The sequence below is a fragment of the Sminthopsis crassicaudata genome, chromosome 1 (genome assembly GCF_048593235.1).
Source record: "Sminthopsis crassicaudata isolate SCR6 chromosome 1, ASM4859323v1, whole genome shotgun sequence".
Lineage (NCBI taxonomy): Eukaryota > Metazoa > Chordata > Mammalia > Dasyuromorphia > Dasyuridae > Sminthopsis > Sminthopsis crassicaudata.
Window position 1 is genome coordinate 431,098,344 of NC_133617.1, and position 22,838 is coordinate 431,121,181.

At 35.2% G+C, this 22,838-nt stretch overlaps 1 protein-coding gene across 6 annotated transcripts in view; it reads left to right on the forward strand.

Annotated features, from left to right (window-relative positions):
* Positions 1-488: 488 nt before the first annotated feature.
* Positions 489-22,838, forward strand: part of ATF7IP2 (activating transcription factor 7 interacting protein 2) — an 86,010-nt gene continuing 63,660 nt past the window's right edge. For 2 of the 6 annotated variants that reach the window (XM_074280523.1, XM_074280529.1), the window contains exon 1: positions 581-1,143. Coding sequence is in view for 1 of the 6 variants with exons in the window: in XM_074280530.1 (XP_074136631.1) it covers positions 501-759 (259 nt within the window). In the remaining 5 variants the exon portion in view is untranslated. Of the gene's footprint in view, positions 1,144-22,838 lie in introns of all 6 variants that reach the window. The other 4 variants (XM_074280530.1, XM_074280527.1, XM_074280525.1 and 1 more) reach the window with 4 other exon arrangements.

Sequence of the window (22,838 nt, forward strand, 5' to 3'; positions counted from 1 at the left end):
AACACAAACTACACAGTGGTATTGTCCCCGTTAGACATGCATACCTCACACACAAGCTCACACACGCTTTATAGTCCCAGGTGCACTCAGGTGCACACAATTTCTATTGTCCCAGTTAGAGCTGCGCACAAGCACACACATACACACTACACACAGCTCTAATTCCTAGTTGGAGCCCTGCTCGCATACACACACATCCACACGTTTTACTGTCCCACACACAAACCATGTTTGTGCACACATAAGGCATGCACATTCTACAGTACTAGCTGGAGTTGCGCACATACAATCTATACAGACGTTTATTGCCCAAGGGGGGACCTACACACACATACATACACATACATACACACATATACACACATACACACACATGTACACACACATACACACACATTTTCTCTCTCTCTCTCTCTCTCTCTCTCTCTCTCTCTCTCTCTCTCTCTCTCTCTCTCTCTCTCTCTCTCTCTCTCTCTCTCTCTCTCTCTCCTATTGGCTGGATGCCACAAATGTTTCGGAAAGCTTCACTGCCATTGGCTCGCCGCCTCCTTGGGCCCTCACCTCGGGGGTGGGCGGGTCCAGTGAGGAGCGGAGAGCTGAGTGAAGACCCAGCTCTCTTCTTTTCTTCTTGTGGCTCCTCGGGGTGTGAGCTCTCTGTAACCGTCCGCTGGCCGCCTCCAGGGAGACAGAGAATTAGGATTCCGGCGGACAAGAATACCGACCTCTCGGGCGGCTGCGACGACGTCACGCCTCTTCGTGGTACGTTGCGGCTTCGCGGAGGCGCGGGTCCTCGCCCTGGACTGGCCGTTCAGAACGGCGAGTCCGGAGCCCGCGGCCACGTTTAACCTCACGCTGGGCGTACTGAGCCCGTAGCGGGCGGGTGTCCTGGCGCGCGCTGCCCTGTCCCGTCTCGCGACTCTCCGACCTTTTTCATCGGCTGAGGGTCCCGGGGCAGTCGGGGAAATCTCCATCGGGACCCGGCGGAAATAGACTTTGGAAGGAAGGGAGAAAAGCGATGGCGGCACCCAATTCACCGCCTCCGTGAGGGCTGGGCCAGGTGCGCTCCTTCCTAGTGGGCCGAAAACGGGACGGCCTAGCATCCTGGGCATTCCTTGCGACCCTGGCTCCGAGTGGTCGCTCTAGGTAGGGGGCAGCATTTAAATCTCACCTGGGGTCTCCTCTGTACCTCCCCTTCCTCCCATCTTTCGTCTCATACCTTGGAGGAATAACAAGTGTGTGAGACGTAATTTTCCGGAGACTTATAAGGGCAAGGTTGGATCTCGAACTCTAAATAATGTTAAATGTTCTATAATATTAAATATTCTATAATATGCATCGAACCGTGCGTGAGTGCTTCTGAAGCCGGGCTTCCCCGTGACCGCGGAGGGTGGGAAGGAAGGAGACCTGAAACCTGTAATTTCTAAAATGGTAACAAGTAAATGTTGAACTTTCCAAGAACTCTGTTTAGGTAACGTGAGCCCCGGGTCTTTTTCTCGAGAATGTTTTCAAAACAACTCTTCTGGAATCTTAGCAGCTTGCTGGTTGAACGAGGCAGGGTCCAGTAATGAAATCACCTGATTTCAGAGTTGGACGGGACCTAGGTGGTCAACCTGAAAGAGTTCTCTACAACGTTCCCAAGCAAATGGGAACGCAGTTTTCTTCAAGGCAGCCCATTATCACTTTTGGAACCCTGATGGTTAGGAAAGTAATATTTTCTTATGTCCAGCTTAAATTTATCTTTTTGCATTTTATACCCATTCCTGCACATTTTGAGTGCTAGGCAAAGACCAAATTTTATCCCTCCCTCTTCCCGAGTGACAGCCCTTCAGAGATGGCATGAAATGGCTTCTCCATTCCCAAATCGTTTCTGCAGACAGAATATCCCAGTTCCTTCAATTGATCCTATCTCACTTGACCTTAAAGCCTTTCAACTCAGACAATTCTTTGGAGAAATACCTGCATGTCTCGGGCCCCATTGGGGAAACCTTGATTGGCCTTTTATTGCCTTATACCAGTAAGCAAACATCATTTTCTGAAATCTGTTACTTTCCAAATTTGGCTCTCTTTTTCAAAAGTGAGGTTTTTTTGTTGTTAACACACTAGAGATGAAAACTTAATAAAGAAATAGAGATCTGCATATTATATGCAGTAAAAATTGAAGTAACTTTTACGAATAATCAAATATATTTCACTTCTTCCTGGATACAAAAAAAAAATTAGGGACTAGGGAATACAAAAGAAATAGAAGTTCCCATCTTTAAGAAACTTATAAGCTATAGATGAATAAATTGTTCTTAATAAATATTGTTTCCATGACTTCTTTTCTTATGTCTTTTCTATTTTGTTCATGAAACTCAAAGAATGGGGGATGTTTTCAAGAATATGTGCAGAGTTATTTTATCATGTCTCTTTTTCCTGGAATCAACTATTTTCTGCATCTGTAATATTTCTTTAAAAAATAACTTTACCTCTACTGCCATGGTCCTCCCATGTTGCTCAAACATTTACCATAATGCATTCAAAAAAAAAAAAATTCTCGGTCTGTGGACGAAAACATTCCTATTAAATTACTTATAATAGAATTTTTCCATAAGTAGATAAATACTTGTAGAGTTAATAAAACATTCTTACTTTAGGTAGTTGGAGCTAAGAAATATTTTCATTATCCTTTTAGTGTTAACATGGTGGTTAGAAAAAGCACTGGCACTGAAATCACAGAACCTAGATTCAAATTCTGGCACTGATAGTTATAGTCTTGGTAGTCTTATTATACAAGTATGTTACCCAGCATCTCAATTTCCTCATTTGTAAAATGACTTGTTTGAACCAGATGACTTTTGATGTCCCTTTCACTTCTAGATCTATGAATTTGTTCAAAGAAGAAATACTTTAAAATACATATCCAATATTGTAGAAGTTGATTACAAATTAAAAATATTTATTTTTCATGCATTTAGGGGCCAATTCAAAGAACACTTTTATTCTATTCAGTAATCTCCCTCTGTCTACTCTCTGGCTGCCTAAAAAGTGTCAAGATCTGGCTTTGACCAGGTGAGCCTACTTAGCTATTTTTCTAATGAGGCTTAGCTATTTCTACTTATAAGAGGTTTCAAGTCCTTTCTTGATAAGGGTACCTTCTGTTGACTTGCTTGATTTCTCTGACCATACTTTTGACTACTTGTCGCATGATTTCAAACTGTTTGCCTAAATTCTGATCACCAGTTTCTGGAACTCTCTAGGTCTGATTGCCATTCCTATCTTTCTATCCATTTTTTCCTGGCCCCTCAGTAATAGACTTACTCCCATTCATTACTGTTCATCTTCCTAAATTTGGGAAAATGAATTGAAATGAGTGAGGTTGCATACCTTATTGATCTAAATCCAAAACTACATATAAATATACATTACACAAATTGAATCTGAAAGAGTATTATGTGGGTTTACTTTCTTCTCTTAATTTGTTACATTTTAAATTCTGAGTTTGTCTTCTTGTCTTCCTCCCAACTCTGCATTAGAGACTGCCAATATATGATAACCATATAATAATCTATATGGGGGTGGATAGAATTTTCCTCCGTAAGTATTTTGTAGATGATTTGAATGATCCTATTATTCAGAATAGCTTGATAATTCACATTTATTCTTGAAGCATTATTACTATTACTATCTACATCAGTCTCTTGGTTCTGTTTTTCATTTCTTAAAGTAGTGTTCTATCACAATCATATTATATTAATGAATTAATGAATCAACTTATTCAGTCATTACCCAGTTTAAAAGGCATCTTCTCAATTTCTAATTCTTTGCCACCACAAAGAGCTGCTTTGAATATTTTAAAATATACACATTCTTTTCCTTTTTGCCTTATCACCCTGCAAAGTAGACCAAATAGTGGTATTGCTGGACTAGGGGGTATAAATAGTTTTATAATTTTGGGGGCATAATTCCAAATTGTTCTACAAAATGGTTGGATTCATTCACGGTTCTACCAACAGATGTTCCAAATAATATAGTATTTCAGTTTTTCCACGTTCCCTCTACCATTTGTCATTTTCCCCATGTATCATTTATACCAATCCAATAGGTATAAGATAGTAATGTTTTAATTTGTATTTCTCTAATCAATAATGATTTGGAACACTTTTTCATATGATTATAACTTTGATTTTTTTCTTCCAAAAACTGGCTATTCACATTTTTTTATATTTATCAATTGGGAAATGCCTCATTCTCATACATTTGACTCATTTCTATATATATTTGAGATAGAAAGCTTTTGTCCATGACACCGACTATAAAAAGTTTCCCCCAATTTTCCACCTTGTTTTTGGATCTTGGCTATCTTGGTTTTCTTTATACAAAAAGTTAAAATTTTATGTAAGTAAAAATTAGTCATTTTACATTCCATGATCTTTATCTTGTTTATTCATAAGTCCTCTTATCCATAAATCTGATAGCTATTAAATTCCATCCTCCTCTCATTTATTTATTATATCTCACTTTATATCTGAGTCATGTATCCATTTTGACCTTATCTTGGCAAATGGTATAAGATTTTTGTCTATACCTATCTTTTGGTAAGAGACTGCTTTCCAATTTTCCCAGCAGTTTTTACTAAGTTAGTGAGGTCTTATTTAAAAAGCTTTAAAAAGATCTTAAAAAGCTTAGATCTTTACATTTATCAAACATGAAGTTACTATAGTCATTTACAACTCTGTATTGTGTACATATTCTGTTTCACTTAAACATCCAATAGTTTTGGTACTATTATATAATACATTTTGATACCAGTGCCGCTAGACCTCCTTTTACTTTTTTTTAAATTAATCCCTTTTATGTTCTTGAACTTTTGTTCTTCCAAATGAAACTTATTATTTTTTCTAGTTCAATAAAATAATGTTTAATAGTTAAATTGGAATAGCCTGAAAAAATAGATTAGTTTAAGTAGGATTGTCACTTTATCTGTGTAAAAAAATGTTTTATGATTGTTTTAATTTTTCCTGGGTTTGTCTTGGCAGGTATACTCCATGTATTTTATATTGTCTACAATTATTTTAAATGACGTGTCCTATCTTCTTGTGTGAGTTTGCTAGTTACATTTAGAAATCTTGAGATACATATGGTTTTATTTTGTATCCTGCTATTTTTGCTAAAGTTCTTCATTGTTTCAACTGACTTATTGGTTAAATCTCTTAAGATTTTTCAAGTATATCTTTTACCAAAAAAGATATTTTAATTTCTTCATTGCCCCTTCTAATTCCTTCAGTTTCTTTTTCTTTCATTGCTATTGCTAGCATTATTAGTACAGTATTGAAAAATGGTGATAATAATTGGCATCTTTATTTTTAGTCTTGATCTTATTGGGAAGGCTTGCTGATAGTTTGGGGTAGATACTTCTTATTTTAGGGGAAAATAAATTTATGCATTTGCTTTCAAGTGTTTTTTAAAGGGGAATGAATGTTATTTTTATCAGAATCTATTGATGCAGAATGTTGATGCAAAATCTGTTTATCAACATCTGTTGATGCAGAAATCACATAACTTTTGTTTATTTTGTCATTGATACAAGTGACATTAATAATTTTCTTTATGTTGAACCAACCCTGTATTCCTAGTATAAATCCCACTTGGTCACAAGTTTAATCTCTGTTCTATATTGCTGATATTTTATTTAGCTAACTAGTATTTTATTTATGAAACTTGTAAGAATAGTCATTAATTAACTTGATCTATAATTTTCTTTTTCTGTTTTTGCCCTTCTGGTTTAGGGATGAGCACGATATTTTATTTTTAAGAGGAGCTTCATAGGAGTCCCTTCTTTATTTATATTCAAATAACTTATTTAATATTGGAATTAATTGATCTTCAAATGTTTGACAGAATTTACTTGTAACCTAGTTTAGATGGTCATGATGTTTTCTTCTTTGGAATCCTATTCAACTTTTTTTTCTAAATTGGCTTATTTAAATATTACTTTCCACTTCTGTTAATCTGGGCAGTTTATATTTTAAGTATCCTTCCATTTTACTTAATTTGTTCAATTTATTGGCATATAAGTAGTCAAAATAAGTCTTTGTGTTTTGTTTTTCTCTCTTTTATAATAAGCAATGATTTATCTATTTTATTTATTTTTAAAATAAAACTAGCTCCTACTTTTATTTATTAGTTTAATGGTTTTCTTACATTGTTTTATTAATTTCATTTTTAATTTTGTGGATTTTCATTTGAATATTTAATTGAGGGTGTTAAATGTTCTTTTTCTAGTTTTTTTAATTGCACACTCATTTGAGTTGTTCTTTCTCTAGTGTACTGTTGTAAACAATAAAAATATTCCTTTTATTATTGCTTTATCACTATCCCATAAATGTTGGTATGTTTTTTCAACATCATAATCTTTAATAAACTTATTTGTTGTTTCTATGATTTGTTCTTTGATTCATTCATTCTTTTGGATTAGGTTATTTGGCTTCTAATTAATTTTTAAATTATGTTTCCATGGTCCATTATTAAATGTAATTTTATTACATTGTGTTTAATGGGTTTAAAGGGTGTGTTTAATGTTTCTGCTTTTCTACATTTGAATATAAGGTTTTTATATCTTAGTATATGATTGGTATTCCTTTCTGTTCCCATTCATTTCTCTCCAGATGTCTATCATGTCTAGTTTAAGATCCCATTCGTCTCCTTGACTTTCCTTTTTTTTTTTTTCTTTTATAATATTTTTCTGACTTCTGTGAAACCCTTGGGTTCCAAATTTTTCTCCCTGTCTCACTTCCCCCCTCAATATAGCAAGCAATCTGTTACAGGTTAAACAAGGGTAATTCTTGTAAACATACTCCTAAATTCATCATTCTGCACAAAAATAATCAGACCAAAAGAGAAAGGAAAAATTGAGAGAAAAAAAACCAAGCCAACAACAGAAAAAGTTAAAGTACTATTCTTTGATCCACATTCAATCTCCATAGTTCTCTCTGGATATTGTTGGTACTTTCTTTCACAAGTCTAGTGGAATTGCCTTGAATCACCTCATTGTTGAAAAAGAATCAAGTCCATCACATTTGATCATCACATAATTTTATTCTTACTATATACTATGTACACATAGTGGTATGTCTTGATTATCTGCTCACTTCACTTAGCATCAGTTCATGTAAGTCTTTCCAGATCTCTCTGAAATCATTCTGTTGATTGTTTCTTATAGAATAATAATTCTTAACATGCATGTACCATGATTTATATAGCCAGTCTCTGACTGATGAGCATCTACTCAGTTTCTAATTTCTTGCCACTACAAAAAGAGCTTCTACAAACATCTTTGTACACGGGAGCCCATTTCTCTTTTTTATGCTCTCTTTGGGATAGAGGCCCAAACAGATACTGCTAGATCAAACTGTGTACAGTTTTATAGTCCTTTGTACATAGTTCCAAATTGATTGAATCCAAAATGATTGAATCAACTCCACCAACAATACATTAGTGTTCCAGTTTTCGAACATCTCCAACAATTATTATTTGTTTTTCCTGTAATCTTAGACAATCTGAGATGTTTAAAGTGGTACTTCAGAGTTGTCTTAATTTGCATTTCTTTAATCAATAGTGATTTTAGAGCATTTTTTTCATATGACTAAAAAGAGCTTTAATTTCTTTATCTGAAAATTATCTGTTTAATCCTTTGATCATTTATCAAATGGGGAATGGCTTGTATTCTTATAAATTTGAGTCAGTTCTTAATACATTTTAGAAATGAGGGCTTTATCAGAAATACTAGCTAATTTTTTTTTTTTTTTTTTTTTTTTTTTTTGCCAGCTTTGTTTCCCTTCTAATCTTGGCTGCATTGGTTTTGTTTGTGCAAAAACTTTTAACTTAATGTAATCAAAGTGATTAATTTTTTAAAATTATAGCTTTTTATTTACAAGATATATTCACGGATAATTTCTCAGCATTGATAATTGCAAAATCTTTGTTCCAATTTTTCTCTTCCTTCTCCTTCCCCCATTCCCCAGATGGCAAATTGACCAATACATGTTAAATATCTTAAAGTACAAGTTAAATACAATATACGTAAACATGTCCATGTAGTTATTTTGCTATACAAAAAGAATCAGTCTTTGAAATAGTGTACAATTAACCTGTGAAGGAAATAAAAAATGCAAGCAGACAAAAATAGAGGGATTGGGAATTCAATGTAGTGGTTCATAGTCATCTCCCAGAGTTCTTTCACTGTGTGTAGTTGGCTCCATTCATTACTGCTCTATTGGAATTGATTTGGTTCATCTCATTGTTGAAGAGGGCCACATTCATCAGAATTGATTTGATCATCATATAATATTGTTGTTGAAGCATGTAATGATCACCTGGTCCTGCTCATTTCACTCAGCATCAGTTCATGTAAGTCTCTCCAGACCTTTCTGAAATAATCCTCTTAGCCATTTCTTACAGAACAATAATATTCCATAACATTTATATACCACAATTTATTCAGCCATTCTCCAATTGATGGGTATCCACTCAGTTTCCAGTTTCTGGCCACTACAAAGAGGGCTGCCACAAAAATTCTTGCACATACAGGTTTCTTTCCCTTCTTTAAAATCTCTTTGGGATATAAGCCCAGTAGTAATGCTGCTGGATCAAAGGGTATACACAGTTGGATAACTCTTTGAGCATAGTTCCAAATTGCTCTCCAGAATGGTTGGATGTAGTCACAATTCCACCAGCAATGTATCAGTGTCCTAGTTTTCCCACATCCCCTCCAACATTCCACATTATCTTTCCCTGTCATTCTAGCCAATCTGACAGGTGTGTAGTATCTCAGAGTTGTCTTAATTTGCATTTCTCTGATTAATAATGACTTGGAGCATCTTTTCATAAGGGCTAGAAATAGTTTCAATTTTTTCATCTGAGAATTGTCTGTTCATATCCTTTGACCATTTATCAGTTGGAGAATGGCTTGATTTCTTATAAATTAGAGTCAATTCTCTATATATTTTGGAAATGAGGCCTTTATCAGAACCTTTGACTGTGAAATTGTTTTCCCAGTTTATTGCTTCCCTTCTAATCTTGTCTGCATTGTTTTTGTTTGTACAAAACCTTTTCAATTTGATATAATCAAAATTTTCTATTTTGTGATCAATAATGATCTCTAGTTCTTCTTTGGTCATACATTCCTTCCTCTTCCACAGGTCTGAGAGGTAAACTATCCTATGTTCTTCTAATTTATTTATAATTTCATTCTTTATGCCTAGGTCATGAACCCATTTTTCTTATCTTGGTGTACCGTGTTAAGTGTGGGTCAATGCCTAGTTTTTGCCATACTGATTTCCAATTTTCCCAGCAGTTTTTGTCAAACAGTAAGTTCTTATCCCAAAAGCTGGGGTCTTTGGGCTTGTCAAACACTAGATTATTGAAGTTATTGACTGTTTTGTCCTTTGAACCTAACCTATTCCACTGATCAACTAGTTTATTTCTTAGCCAATACCAAATGGTTTTGGTAACTGCTGCTTTAAGAATATAATTTAAAATCTGGTACAGCTAGGCCACCCTCATTTGATTTTTTTTTCCATTAATTCCCTTGAAATTCTTGACCTTTTATTTTTCCATATGAACTGTGTTGTTATTTTTCTAGGTCATTAAAATAGTTTTTTGGGAGTCTGGTATAGTTCTAAATAAATAGATTCATTTAGGTAGTATTGTCATCTTTATTATATTTGTTCACCCTAAAGAACATTTAATATTTTTTCCAATTGGTTAGAGCTGACTTTATTTGTGTGAAAAGTGTTTTGTAGTTTTGCTCATATAGTTCCTGATTTTTACTTGGCAGATAGATTCCTAAATATTTTGTACTACCAGTAGTTATTTTAAGTGGAATTTCTTGTTGTAACTCTGCTGGATTTTGTTAGTGATATATAAGAATGCCAATGACTTACGTGGGCTTATTTTGTATCCTGCAACTTTGCTAAAGGTATGGATTATTTCTAATAGCTTTTTAGTAGAATCTCTGGGGTTCTCTAAGTATACCATCATATCATCAGCAAAGAGTGATAATTTGGTTTCCTCATTACCTACTCTAATTGCTTTAATCTCTTTCTCAACTCTTATTGCCAAGACTAGCATTTCTAACACAATATTGTATAGTAATGGTGATAATAGGCAACCTTATTTCACTCCTGATCAAAATGATTAATTTTGCATTTCATAATGTTCTCTAGTCATTTGGCCATAAATTTCTCCCTTTACACATCTGAGAGGTAGACTCTCCTTTGTTCTCCTAATTTGCGTATGGTATTGCCATTTATGTCTAAATTATAAATTTATTTTGATTTTATCTTGGTATACAGTGTTAGATGTTGATCAGTGCCTAGTTACTACCACACTGTTTTCTATTTTTTCCAGCAATTTTTGTCAAAAAATAAATTCTTATCCCAGAAGAGGGAGTTTTTGGGTTATTAAACACTGAATTGCCATTTATTGGCAATTGTGTATTGTAAATGTATTCTACTTATCCACTACTCTGTTTCCAAGTACTAAATAGTTTTGATGACTGCTGCTTTGTAACATAAGTTTTTGGTCTACTATGACTAAGGCCACTTTCCTTTGCATTTTTTAATTTCCTTGGAATTCTTGATCTTTTTGTTCTTTTAGATGAATTTTTCCTAGTTCTATAAAGTAATTTTTTGACAGTTTGGTATGGGACTGAATAAATAGATCAATTTAGGTACAATTGCTATTTTTATTATATCATCTTGACCTCAAATATTTGATATTTTTGATTATTTTTACTTGATTAAACATTTTGAGATACTTAAATCTAACTTTATTTCTATGAAAAGTGTTTTGTAATTGTATTCATATATTCCTGACTTTGTTTTGGCAGGTAGACTCCCAAATATTTTATAGTATTGAGAGTTCTGTTTCTGTCTCTTACTACTGGAATTTGATAGTGACATATAGAAATGCCATTGGTTTATGTGGGCTTGTTTTATATCCTACAGTTTTGCTAAATTTGTTAATTATTTTTAGTAGTTTTTTAGTTGATTATCTAAATATATTATCTTATCATCTACAAAGTATGATACTTTTGATTCCTCATTATGAATTCTAATTCTTTCAATTTCTTTTTTTTCTCTTGTTAAGCTACCTTCTAATGAAGTATTGAATAATACTGGTGATAATGAGCAACTTAATTTCACATCTTGTTGGGGATGCTTTGAACTTATCCCCATTATATATAATGTTTGCTGATGGTTTTGGATAAATGCCACTTATCATTTTAAGCAAAACTCCATTTATCTGTTTGCTTTCTATTGTTTTTAATAGGAATGGGTGTTCTATCTTGTCAAATGTTTTTTCTATATCCATTGAGGTAATCATGATTTCTTTTACTTTTGTTATTGATGTAGTCACTTTTGCTGATAGTTTTTCTGATATTGAACCAGCAGACATCTCTGGCATAAATCCCACTTGATCATAGTGTATTATCCTGATGATAAATTGCTGTAATCTCTTTGTTAATGTTTTATTTAAGATTTTTGCATCATTATTCATTAGCGAATTTGATTTATAATGTTCTTTCTCTGTCTTGGTTTAGGTATCAGCACCATTATCTTCCTTTTGTTTTTCCCCAAATAGTTTATGTAGTATTGTAATCAATTGGTCTTTAAATGTTTGGGTAGAATTCACTTGCAAATCCATCTGGCCTGGAGATTGTTTTCTTAGAAAGTTCATTAATAGCTTGTTCAGTTACTTTTTCTAAAATGGGACTATTTAAGTGATTTTTTTTAATCCTCATCTGGGCAATCTGTATTTTTGTCAGTATTCATCCATTTCACTTAGATTATCACATTTATTGGCACACAATTGGGCAAAATACCTCCTAATTATTGTTTTAATTTTCTCTGGTATTAAGTTCACCTTTTTCATTTTCAATACTGGTAATTTGGTTTTCTTCTTTTCTTTTCCTAATCAAATAACCCAAGGTTGCAAAGGTTATTTTGTTGTTGTTTTCATAAAGCCAACTCTTAATTTTGTTTATTAGCTGATCGTTTTCTTACTTTCAATTTTATTAATTTCTTTTGATTTTCAGAATTTCTAATTAGGTATTTAATTGGAAGGTTTTAATTTGTTATTTTTCTAGCTTTTTTAGTTGCATGCCCAACTCATTGATCTTCTCTTTCTGTATTTTATTCATGTAAGAAATATAAGATCTCCCCTAAAAAACACTTTGGCTGCAGAATTGTCATTCTCTTGGATGAAATTATCAATTTTTTTCTGTGATTTGTTGTTTAACCCATTCATTTTTTAGGATTAGATTATTTAGTTTCCAATTTTTGTTTTGCTTTTCCATGATCCTTTATTACATGTAGTTTTTATTATATTGTGATTTTAAAAGAGTTACTATTTCTACCTTTCTATATTTGATTGTAAGATTTTTATGCCCTAACACAGTCAGTTTTTGTGTAGGTACCATGTACCACAAAGGAAAAGGTATATTCCTTTTTATCCACATTCAATTTTCTCCAAAGGTCTATCATACTTGTTCTTAACTTCTTTCTTATTTATTTTGTGGTTAGATTTTTCTAGTTCCAATAGAGTGAGATTCCCCCATTAATATAGTTTTGTTGTGTATTTCTTCTTGCAATTTAATTTTTCCTCCCAAGAATTTGGTTGCTAGGATATACTTATATATAATTATAATTAAGTTTATCATTGGTACACATATGTTTAGTATTAATATTTCTTCATTATCTATGATACCCTCTAGCAAGATATAGAGGAAACTTATCTCTTTTAAGTATCTATTATATTTATCTATTTGATAGATTTAATGATCTGTTTTTGCTTTTGCTTGATCTCATATCAGAATCGCTACTTCTGCCTTTTTTTTTTTTTAACTTCAGTTGAAGCATAATAGATTCTGCTCTAGCCTTTTACCTTTACCTAATATGTATCTCTCTGCTTCAAATGTGTTTCTTGTAAACAACATATTGTAGGATTCTGACTTTTTATCTTCTCTTTTCTGCTTCTATTTTATGGGAGAGTTCATTCTATTCACATTCCCTTTTTTCAACTCCTCTCCTTTCTTATTCCTTTCCCCTTCTACTTCTATACTATATTCTATTAGCCCCTCTTTCCTTTCCCCTTATCTCCTCCTACTTCCCTATGGAGTGAGAGAAATTGCTATTAAACTAAGTATATAATTCTCTTTTTGAGCCAAATCTGATGAGATTAAGCTGGGTAGTTGATTCTTGATTGTAGTCCAATTTTCTTTGCCTTCTGAAATATTATATTCTAGGCCCTTTGATCTTTTAATATGGAAGCTGCTAAATAGTGGGTAATTGTTATTATGGCTCCTCAATATTTGAATTGTTTCTTTCTTGCTTTTTGCCGTATTTTTCCTTGATCTAATACATCTAAAATTTAGCCACGATATTCCTTGAAGTTTTCATTTTGGGGTCTCGGGAGGTGATTGGTAGATTCTTTCAATGACTATCTTACCCTTTGGTTTTAGGTTTTAGGATATCAAGGCAGTTTTCCTTGATGATTTTTTGAAAGATGTTGTCCAGGCTCTTTTTATTTATTTATTTATTTCATCATAGCTTTCAAGTAGCACGACATTCTTAGATTGTCTCTCCTGCATTTATTTTGTTCTGATTGTGTTCTGTTGTGTTCTGATCTTCTGTCTTTATAGTAGTTTTTTTATAGTTGAAACTTTTTGCTTTTTTGCTCATTTTTGCTCATTGCAGAGCTCCTAGGGGAGATTGTTCCAAGCTTCTTTTGCAGGGGGACAAGGATCTCTCACTGACTGCATTGGCATCAGTGGTGCTGCAAGCTTTCCCACTATGCTAGATAGGTTTGGCCAAGTCCTGCCTGTTATGCTAGAGTTTGGGGACTCGTAGTTTGCTTTCTGTAGTTGCTTTGGAGGTCTCAAATGGTCTGCTGATCCACTGGCCTTCTAAACCAGGACAGAGAGTAGTCAGTACTGCTATACTTTGGCTAATAGCCTTCTGGTAAATTCCCCATACTGGGCCTCTCCCTGCCATGCTTGTACTGAGCCTAGTTCCCACCTTCCCAATTGAGACAGACCTTTCCTGGATTCCTTCCAAGATATCTTAAAGCTGGAAAATTAATTAGACTCCAGTTGTTTGTGGGTTCTGTCATTCTGAAACTATTTAGAGGCTTAAAGTAGATTAACAGTAGAGTTGATTCTGAGTGAAGTTGAAGGAGAGCTCAGGCAATGTCCTGTTTACTCTGCCATCTTGGTTTTGCCTCCCTTTATTTTTTCTTTGGGGGGAGTATTAGATTTATTTAGTTCTAAGAGGGGAAGATTGAAGTCCTCTACTATTATAATTTTTCCTATTTCCATTTGGAATTCATTTACCTTTTTGTAATGTTTGGTCTAACTTTCAGGAGGTCCTTCAAACAGGCCTTGATCTCAGCAGGATAGACACTATAAGAATGGTCAGGAATAGAGTCTAGAGTCTTTATTCTGGCCCAGTTTTGATCTTAGTGGAGGAGTGCAGGAGGCAGGAGAGCCACCAATTAGGATGGTCAAAAATGGAATGTCTTATTTCCAATCCTTCTCAGTCCTTAAATACCCTATTACAATTATATCATTACAGCATACTGATTATGTGTGAACTAGAGAACCATTACATCACCATGCTAAGTACTTTAGCTCCCTTGATACTTTAGTGCTAAAAAGCAAGTTGCTTAAATAGGATGTTATAATACAAAGATCATTGTACTCAGTGATACCAATACTAAGCCTTATATCTCAGAGATCAAAGAAAAAAAAGAAAAGTATCCATAGGTATCAATTATTTTTAGTAGTACTTTTCTGTAGTGGCTAAAGGTAGGAAAATGGCAAGGTACCCCTCAGTTGTTATGCTATTAAAACAAGTTATGACATAAAATAATATAAGAAGTAATGAATGGGATAGTTTCAAAGAAATTTGGGAAAACTTGTATAAACTGATATAGATTAAATGAGAACAACGGCTACAATAAAAAAATTGTAAAGAAAACAATTTTTTGAGATTTAAAATTCCTTTTAATGTAATGATCAAACAAGATTCCAATGATGAGGCATGCTAATTCTGAGATATAAGGCTTAGTATTGATCAACAGGTGATGCAGCAGAGAATCTACAGGAAGGAATCTACAGCAGTGTTGGGTACTCTGCCCTGATTGAAAGCCAGTAGAGTGGAGAAGTTACAAAACATCCAACACAAAAACAAAAGGTAAATAGTGAACCCCAAAATGACAGAATCTCACCAGCACTGGCCACGCCCACCCAGCGTCGGGAGTGAATCAGTACAGGCCCAGTGCAGCTGCTGCCTTGTAGAGGAAGTTTGGAAAACCTCCCCTGCCCTAAAGCAAATTTTTTTAAAATAATTAAAAAAGCAAAGAGAATTCTGACCATAATCAGTTTTTATGGTGAAAGAGAAGAACATATTTCAAACCCTGAGGAGACTAAAAGCAGATCATCTCCAGATGAAACCCAAAAAGGTGATATAACCCAGCCCCCATCACACAAGGCTCTCCTAAAAAAGATCTTAAAAGAGAGCTAGAGGGAAAATGGGAAAAGAAAATGAAAACTTTGCAAAAGGGTTTGGAAAAGGCATATAACTCATTAAAAGATAGATTTGATAAAATGAAAAAAGAAAACAACTCCCTATTGTGAAATGGAAAAAAAATTCCATAGAACAAAACAACTCATTTAAAAATTCAATTGGACAAATACAAAAAGAAGTTAAAAAAAGTAAATGAAGAAAATAATTCACTAAAATTTAGAACTAAAAAAATTGGAAATGAATGACTCAATGAGACAACAAGAATCAGTCAAGCAAAACTAAAAAAATGGAAATGAATGACTCAATGAGACAACAAGAATCAATCAAGCAAAACCAAAAAAATGAAAAAACAGAAAAAAATGTAAAGTACCTAATTGGGAAAACAACTGATCTGGAAAATAAATCTAGGAGAGACATAGGAGAGACAATCTAAGGATTATTGGACTCTCTGAAAACCATGATGAAAAAAAGAATGTAGACACTATTTTTCAGGAAAGAGAACTGCCCACATGTCATAGAATCAGAAGGTAAAATAACCATTGAAGGAATTTACCTAACACCTGAAAGAGACCCCAAAATTAAAACCCCAAGGAATATTGAGGCTCAATTTCAGAACTATCAGACCAAAGAAAAAATATTACAAGCTAACAGAAAGAAACAATTCAAATACCGAGGAGCCACAATAAGTATTACCCAGCAGCTTCCATTTTAAAGGATTGAAGGGCCTGGAATCTGATATTCCAAAAGGCGAAGGAACTTGGAATTCAGCCAAGAATAAATTACCCTGCTAAACTGATCATTTTTTTTTTAGAGAAGAAGATGGACATTCAATGAAACAGATGAATTCCATGTATTTCTGATGAAAAGATCAGAGCTAAACAAAAACTTTGATCTCCAAATACAGAACTCAAGAGAAGCATAAAAAGATAAAAATCAAAACTTCCTGTTCATATTCTTTAACCATTAATAGTTGGGAAATGGTTCTTATTCTTATAAATTTGAATCAATTTTTTAATATATTCCACTAGAAATACTTGTAGGTATTAGAGTATGAGACAAATAAGGATATTTAGAAATTAACACATTTGACTTGAATAAGGATCAAACAAGCAGAGCCAGTAATATTCTAAAGCTCTGCAAGTATTAATAGAGAACTAGATAAAATAATTATAGAATTATTTTGACTTTTTTCAGTATGGGTTTAAAAGCATGGCAGAAAACTTACAGTGGAAAGAATGGCTCTAGGAGGTGATTTCAGCCATTTTACCTGGATTAGTGGTGGTGTGGAGATGTATCATAGTTGGAGAGTCAATTCTTTTAGTGAAGATATCTTTAAAATTGAGTTCTTTTGTGGCCTGAGAACAATTCATATTTTTCTCTGAGGATGTAGTAGACTACATTGTCTTCTCTATCACCATAGAAACTTTCAATAGAATCTTTTCCTGATATTTTCTCATTTTCTTTCTGTTTCTTGATTTTTAACTTTATTTTAATGTTAGATTTTGCTCCCATGATGGAGGGAAGGGGCACTCTCCCAAACTTGAAGGTTTTTTGTTTTTGTTTTTGTTTTTGTTTTTGTTTTGTTTTGTTTTGGTGTAGCTATTTTCACAGGTGATAAGATTTTATGATTTAGGAAGAGGTATGTTTACTACTCTTCTGTCCTGTGCTCTGTGTTGTCTGTGAGAAAGCACAAGCACTCTTTTCTGTCCTGGAACTGTAACCAGATGAGGCCAAAAACTGATGCTACTGCTCCTCACCTTGGGTGTAACACTCAGGACAAGTCAAAGCTAATGATACCATGAGACATCAGGAAACAAAACAATTAGAAAAATGAAAAAATAAAAGAAATTGTGTAATATATTATTAGAAAAACAACTGATCTGGAAAATTGATCAAGGGGAGAATTTAAGATAGTTGTTTTCCCTTTTCTCTTCAGTACTTATCTCCTAATTATTTCAGTCCTTATCTCCTAATTACCAATAACCAAGAACCCCAAATGGACCCATTGGTCTTAACAGAAATCCAGTCTCGTAAATCTCTCATCTATCCTGCCTTCTCATGTATTTATCAATCCTGAGTTCAACTTGATAGTAACGTACATACAGCAGTAAGTATAAGAGGTGATACAGACTTCTACTCCACTCTTTAGAAGCTAAAAGATAGTTTCAGGCTCCTTGGTTTCAAGGACCGTGTTAGCCAAAGAATTAAGAAATTCCTGAAGCTCATGGAGTGACTGAGAAAACTCACTGGCCAGATCCCCAAGCCATCTGAATGATATTGGCAAATATGTCCTCGTAATTTAAAAAGCTAGTAATAGGAGCAAGAAAATTGCAAGTCCCTTAAGGAAAGGTGAGTTATTTTCAAAGGCCTACCCCTAAGCTATAAGTGTCAAAAATAGTTTTGTCAAGGTGGACATATCCCACACTACATTCCCTGTAGTGAGTAAAAGGTATTAGGCATTAGGAAATAAAAAGAGTGGAACCCTGGCTAATTTCAGGGGCTTAACTCATCCACAGAGAAAAATGTAACCTTATAGAGAGGGCACAGATTGTTTGAGAGTTAAGGACAATTCGGACTGCCCTACTCCAAGAATGAGTTTGATAATATGATGGTAAAGCCCTGCCCACAGTTACTGACAAGGGATATGGATTAGATGGTCTGAGTAATCAGGGGATTGATTTGGAAGCTGTAAGGGATCTTATAAATATGAGTTCGAGAGTTTGTTGTCTTTCCTTCTTGAAGATGACCAAAATAATATCACTGTTAGAGTAAAGTTGGTGTACATTAAAGTGTCCAATTATGGCTGTGATTAAAATAATGTGAGCTCTGAATGCTCGGCCACAGGTTATGTGGATTCTCTAAATTTTCACGTCTCAGTTTCTTCTGAGCTACTTCAATTCTGCTTTGCTTTTAGAGCATAGCACCTTTTCTGATGATAGTATGCCATGATTGGTGCTCCTGTGCCAGTGTCTACTGTGTCATACAATAAATTCTAAAGTTCTTAAGAGAGATCCTGAGAGTACTTACATCATTTTTTTCTGAGCACCTAGTGACCATTTGCCCTATGTGAGTTCTCCATAAAGTAGTCTTTTTTTTCTTTTTTTTTTTTTTGTGGCAAGTGTACATTTGGCATTCAAACAATGTGGCCAGCCCAATGAAATAGTGCTCTCTTCAGAAGAGTTTGAATAGCTGACAGTTTAGTTCAAGAAACCTCAGTGTCTGGTATCTTAGCCTGCCAGGAGATCTTCAAAATCTAAGATGATTCAAATAGAAGCAGTTCAGTTTTCTGGAATGGAGCTGGTTTCATAGGGATATGACTATGAGATAAGTATAATGACTCTGTAGACATTCACTTTGATAGTCATTGTTGTACTTCCACACTTCATGTGGCAAAGTACCTGGTGCCGATTCGATTCCATCTGAGATTTACAATGTTGCGATCTATTGCTTATATAAAAGTTGGCCAAATTTTTCTAGATTATATGGAAAGAGGAAGTTATGCCCCAGAAATTCAAGGATGCTACCATTGTTTATCTCTAAAAATAAATCCTCTAAAAGGGAATAGATCGTCCTGTGATGATCAAAGGGGAGGAGTCTCTCAGTCATTGCTTGGAAAATTCTTGCTCAGAGTCTTCCTTAATAGGTTGATCATACATCTGGAAGAAGATTATTTACCTGAGAGCCGATGTGGCTTCAGAAGGGGTTGAGGAATAGTTGGTATGGTGTTTACTGCCCTACAGCTCCAGAAGAAATGCCAGTAACAGAACAGAACTCTGTTAGTAGATTTGTAGATCTGGCCAGGGTACTGTTAGTTGGGAGGGCTTTTGGAAAATCACATCAAGATTTAGTTACCCAGAAAAGTTCGTCCCTATAGTATATCAATTTTACAATGGCATGCTTGCTAAGGTTCTGAACAATAGACAATGTTCTCGAACTTTCCCAGTCACCAATGGAGTGAAATAGGGTTGTGTGTTTACTCCCATGCTTTTTTAATATAATGCTTTTAGCCATGTTGCCAAATACCTTCAAAGAAGCCTCAAAATCAGCTACTATACTGAAATGGTAAATTCTTCAACTTGAAAAGGCTGCAAGCTATACACAGCTGGCAGCATACTTTCCATATGTGAAACCATTGTTTACAGCAAATGGAGAAGTTTTGAATGCTGTGGATAAATTCACTTACTTTAGCTGTATAATTTCCTACATTGATAATGAGGTTGACACATGCATTGCCAGAGCTAGCTCAGTGTTTAGAGAGTTAGTCTGCATTGAAACCTTTCTCATAAACTGCATAAATAAAATTAGGTCTGGTCAACAGATGGCCTGAGAATGGGGGACAAGAAAAAATAACAGGTTTTTCTACAACATTGTTGAGTATGGAGTCATGTTTACTGAGGTAATGATGTTGCCAGGAAATGTGCATTCTGATTGAAAACAGGGAGAAGTAGAGATTAAAAAAATCTTTGGGAGGATTCATCAAAACAAAGGGGGATAACTACTGGATAGGTGTTGAGTGGTCATGAGAAAAGAGGTTGTATGGTTATAGAGATTGGCTTTTACTTTGGTGTCTCATGTGGATGACAGTTACAAATCCAGTGGTCTCAAATTCCCCATGTCCAGGGGCCTCACATATCTAAAGAAGAGAGCTTCTTGCCAAAAGTTTCCCTCCATAAAGGGATTGTCATCTAACAAACCCAGAACAGAGGGCCAATTGGTGAGGAAGAATAGCATAATTGTAAAAAGCAAAAGGCTAAGCATTTTTTAAGATCAGAGAAAGTGATTATATTCTTTGGAAATAGTTCTTCAGTAAAAGGCAAAAATAAGAATACAGAAAAGAGAAAGAAAAACAATATAAAAAAATATCACCAGTGTCCATCAATAGTCTACAGGTAGTTTCTTCCAGAAGAGAGGTTTAAGTCCTTGATGGGCTCATAGGAATATTCCTGAGACTCTAGAGACAAAATGAGAGAATACAGGTTTTATTCTCAAAATATGAGTTCAACTGGCAAGGTCTTTTGAGTTTGATAGCATTCAGATAACCTGGTGTGGCCCTTTCTACTTTGTGCCCAATAGATCAGTACCTTGGGCCTCCCAAGATTTCAAGTATAACTTGTCTTCTGGCTTTACTGGGGTGACAATCTGAGAGTGAGCATTTGCCAGTTTCTGGAAACGTTCCTTTGCATATTGGGAAAGGACCTTATTGACCACACAAACTGTGTGATAAACTAAATGAACAGATATTCTGAGTATGCAAGAATGTCAAAAGTTAAGAATGCCATCCATGTAGAAGCTCAATGGGACTGAGCTTAATGTTTTCCTGAAGTGTGATACAGCCTCTAAGCAGTCCAGGGGAGGATTTTTACCCAATCCTTGTGTGTCTCCAAGCTTAGTAAGGAGTCACTTGAGAGTATAGTTCATTTTTTTCCACCTTGCCAGAGGACTGAAGGCAGAGTGGAGGTAATGTTAAATGCTTCAGTCACAGTGTGTTTTAGTAACTTGTGGGGTGAAGGCAGGGCCATTATTGCTCTGCATAGAATGTTTTCACTCATGTCAGCAAAAACCTCTACCCAATTAGTAAAGATGTCACCAAAAACCAGTAGGAATTTGAAACTCTTGTCTAGAGGCATATGTGTAAAGTCTATCTGCCAATCTTCTGCCTCTTCTCAGAACAGTTTTTAAAGTGGAGAAGGGGTTAGACTGCACCCTCAGATTCACCTGCACACAAGTTAGGCAGGCTTGGCAGAGTTGCTGGATGGTTTCTGCTGACTTATGGCCAATGAAAAAAAAAGGTTTCACCAGGCCCTGGAGGGTGTTCTTCCCCAAGCGAGTTGCCTGGCATAGGTCAAAGAGAAGTTTCCAATGGCTTGCCTCTGAAATAAGAAATTGGTCTGTGGTCCAAAAGTTGGCCAGGTGGTCTGAAACCATCTGGAGGTAGCCCCTCTCTTTAACAAGGGCCAGAACTTGGGGACTACAGGGAGGTATATAAAAATCAAGGAGCTGAGCAAGTGGTTGGTGGTGCTATAGTTAGGGACAAGTGTGTAGCAGCTCAGGTTTGATTCTGCAAATCTGTTTCCCTTGGCTTGGAATGAGTCTCCCTTCTAATGAATGTCCTTTGCAAAAAAAGACAGAAATCTCTCTAGGTTCACAGACAGCTTGCAATAATAAGATTTCCCCAGCTTTTTTGAGGTTGGAATGTTTGGCTGTCAAAAATCCCCTTTTTCTTCATATAGCCCCATTATAATGAAAAGCATATTAGAAGCAATATGGATGTTAATTCTCAGTCCCTTTTCCAGTTCTAAAGCTCTGGTGATGGTAATGAGTTCAGTCCTCCGAATGGAGGTTCCAAGGGGAAGTGATTTAGCTCCTAAAGGGTATTGGCACTAATAATAGAGTAGCCTATTTTTTTCCCCTCCCCAATAAAACTGGACCCATCTGTAAACTTCACCACTGGGATTTTCAAGAGGGAAATTCCTTAGGTCAGGGTAGCTAAAATAGACTCATAAGATCTTGCAACTATGCATAATACCATCAGACTGGATTGTGAGGGTATGACACCCTCAGAGAGGTCAGGAGTGTCCAAAAGGAGAACTTGATGTTTAGTGAGTCTTCTACCAGCCAGCCACTGATAACCTTTAGCTTTCAAAATGCTCTGAATCTGATGGAGAATTAGTACTTACAAAGGCTGGCCAAGAGCGAGTTTCTTAGTTAAAAGAGCTCAGTTAAAAGAGCAGCCACCCCCCTGAGACAAGAGGACCATGGAGAAGCAGCAGAATCAACTTGTTTAGAATCTCAAGCCTGGGGTTGGAACCTAGAGACTGAATTAAAGTACCCAAAGCTTGGCCCCATCTTTATCAACATACATTCAGTGTGAAAGGTTTTTCTAAATTTGGGCAGAATTAATGTTGGGACATTGGTCACTTTGACTCTTACGGTCTCAAAAATCTTGGCGTGATTAGGACCCTAATCTAGAGGGAGCTTATGAGTAGCTCACCCTGGAATTCCTTAATCCCAAATGGAATCCCAGACTTCAAATGGAATATGGTGATGGCGGAGTTTGAAAGGAGTACTAAAAGTGCCCCCAGAGGTCTGAGAAGACAAAATTTCACTATTGGATCATTGTTACAGGAGTCATCTATTAGTGGCTGCTGGGGATCTAATTCTGACCAGCTGAAATAGATTGTGTCATATGAGAGGACAATAATGATACAAAGAGACTGGGAGGCAGCTGCAGTGAAAACCTCTGAGCCTCTTTTATTTATTTCATTCCCA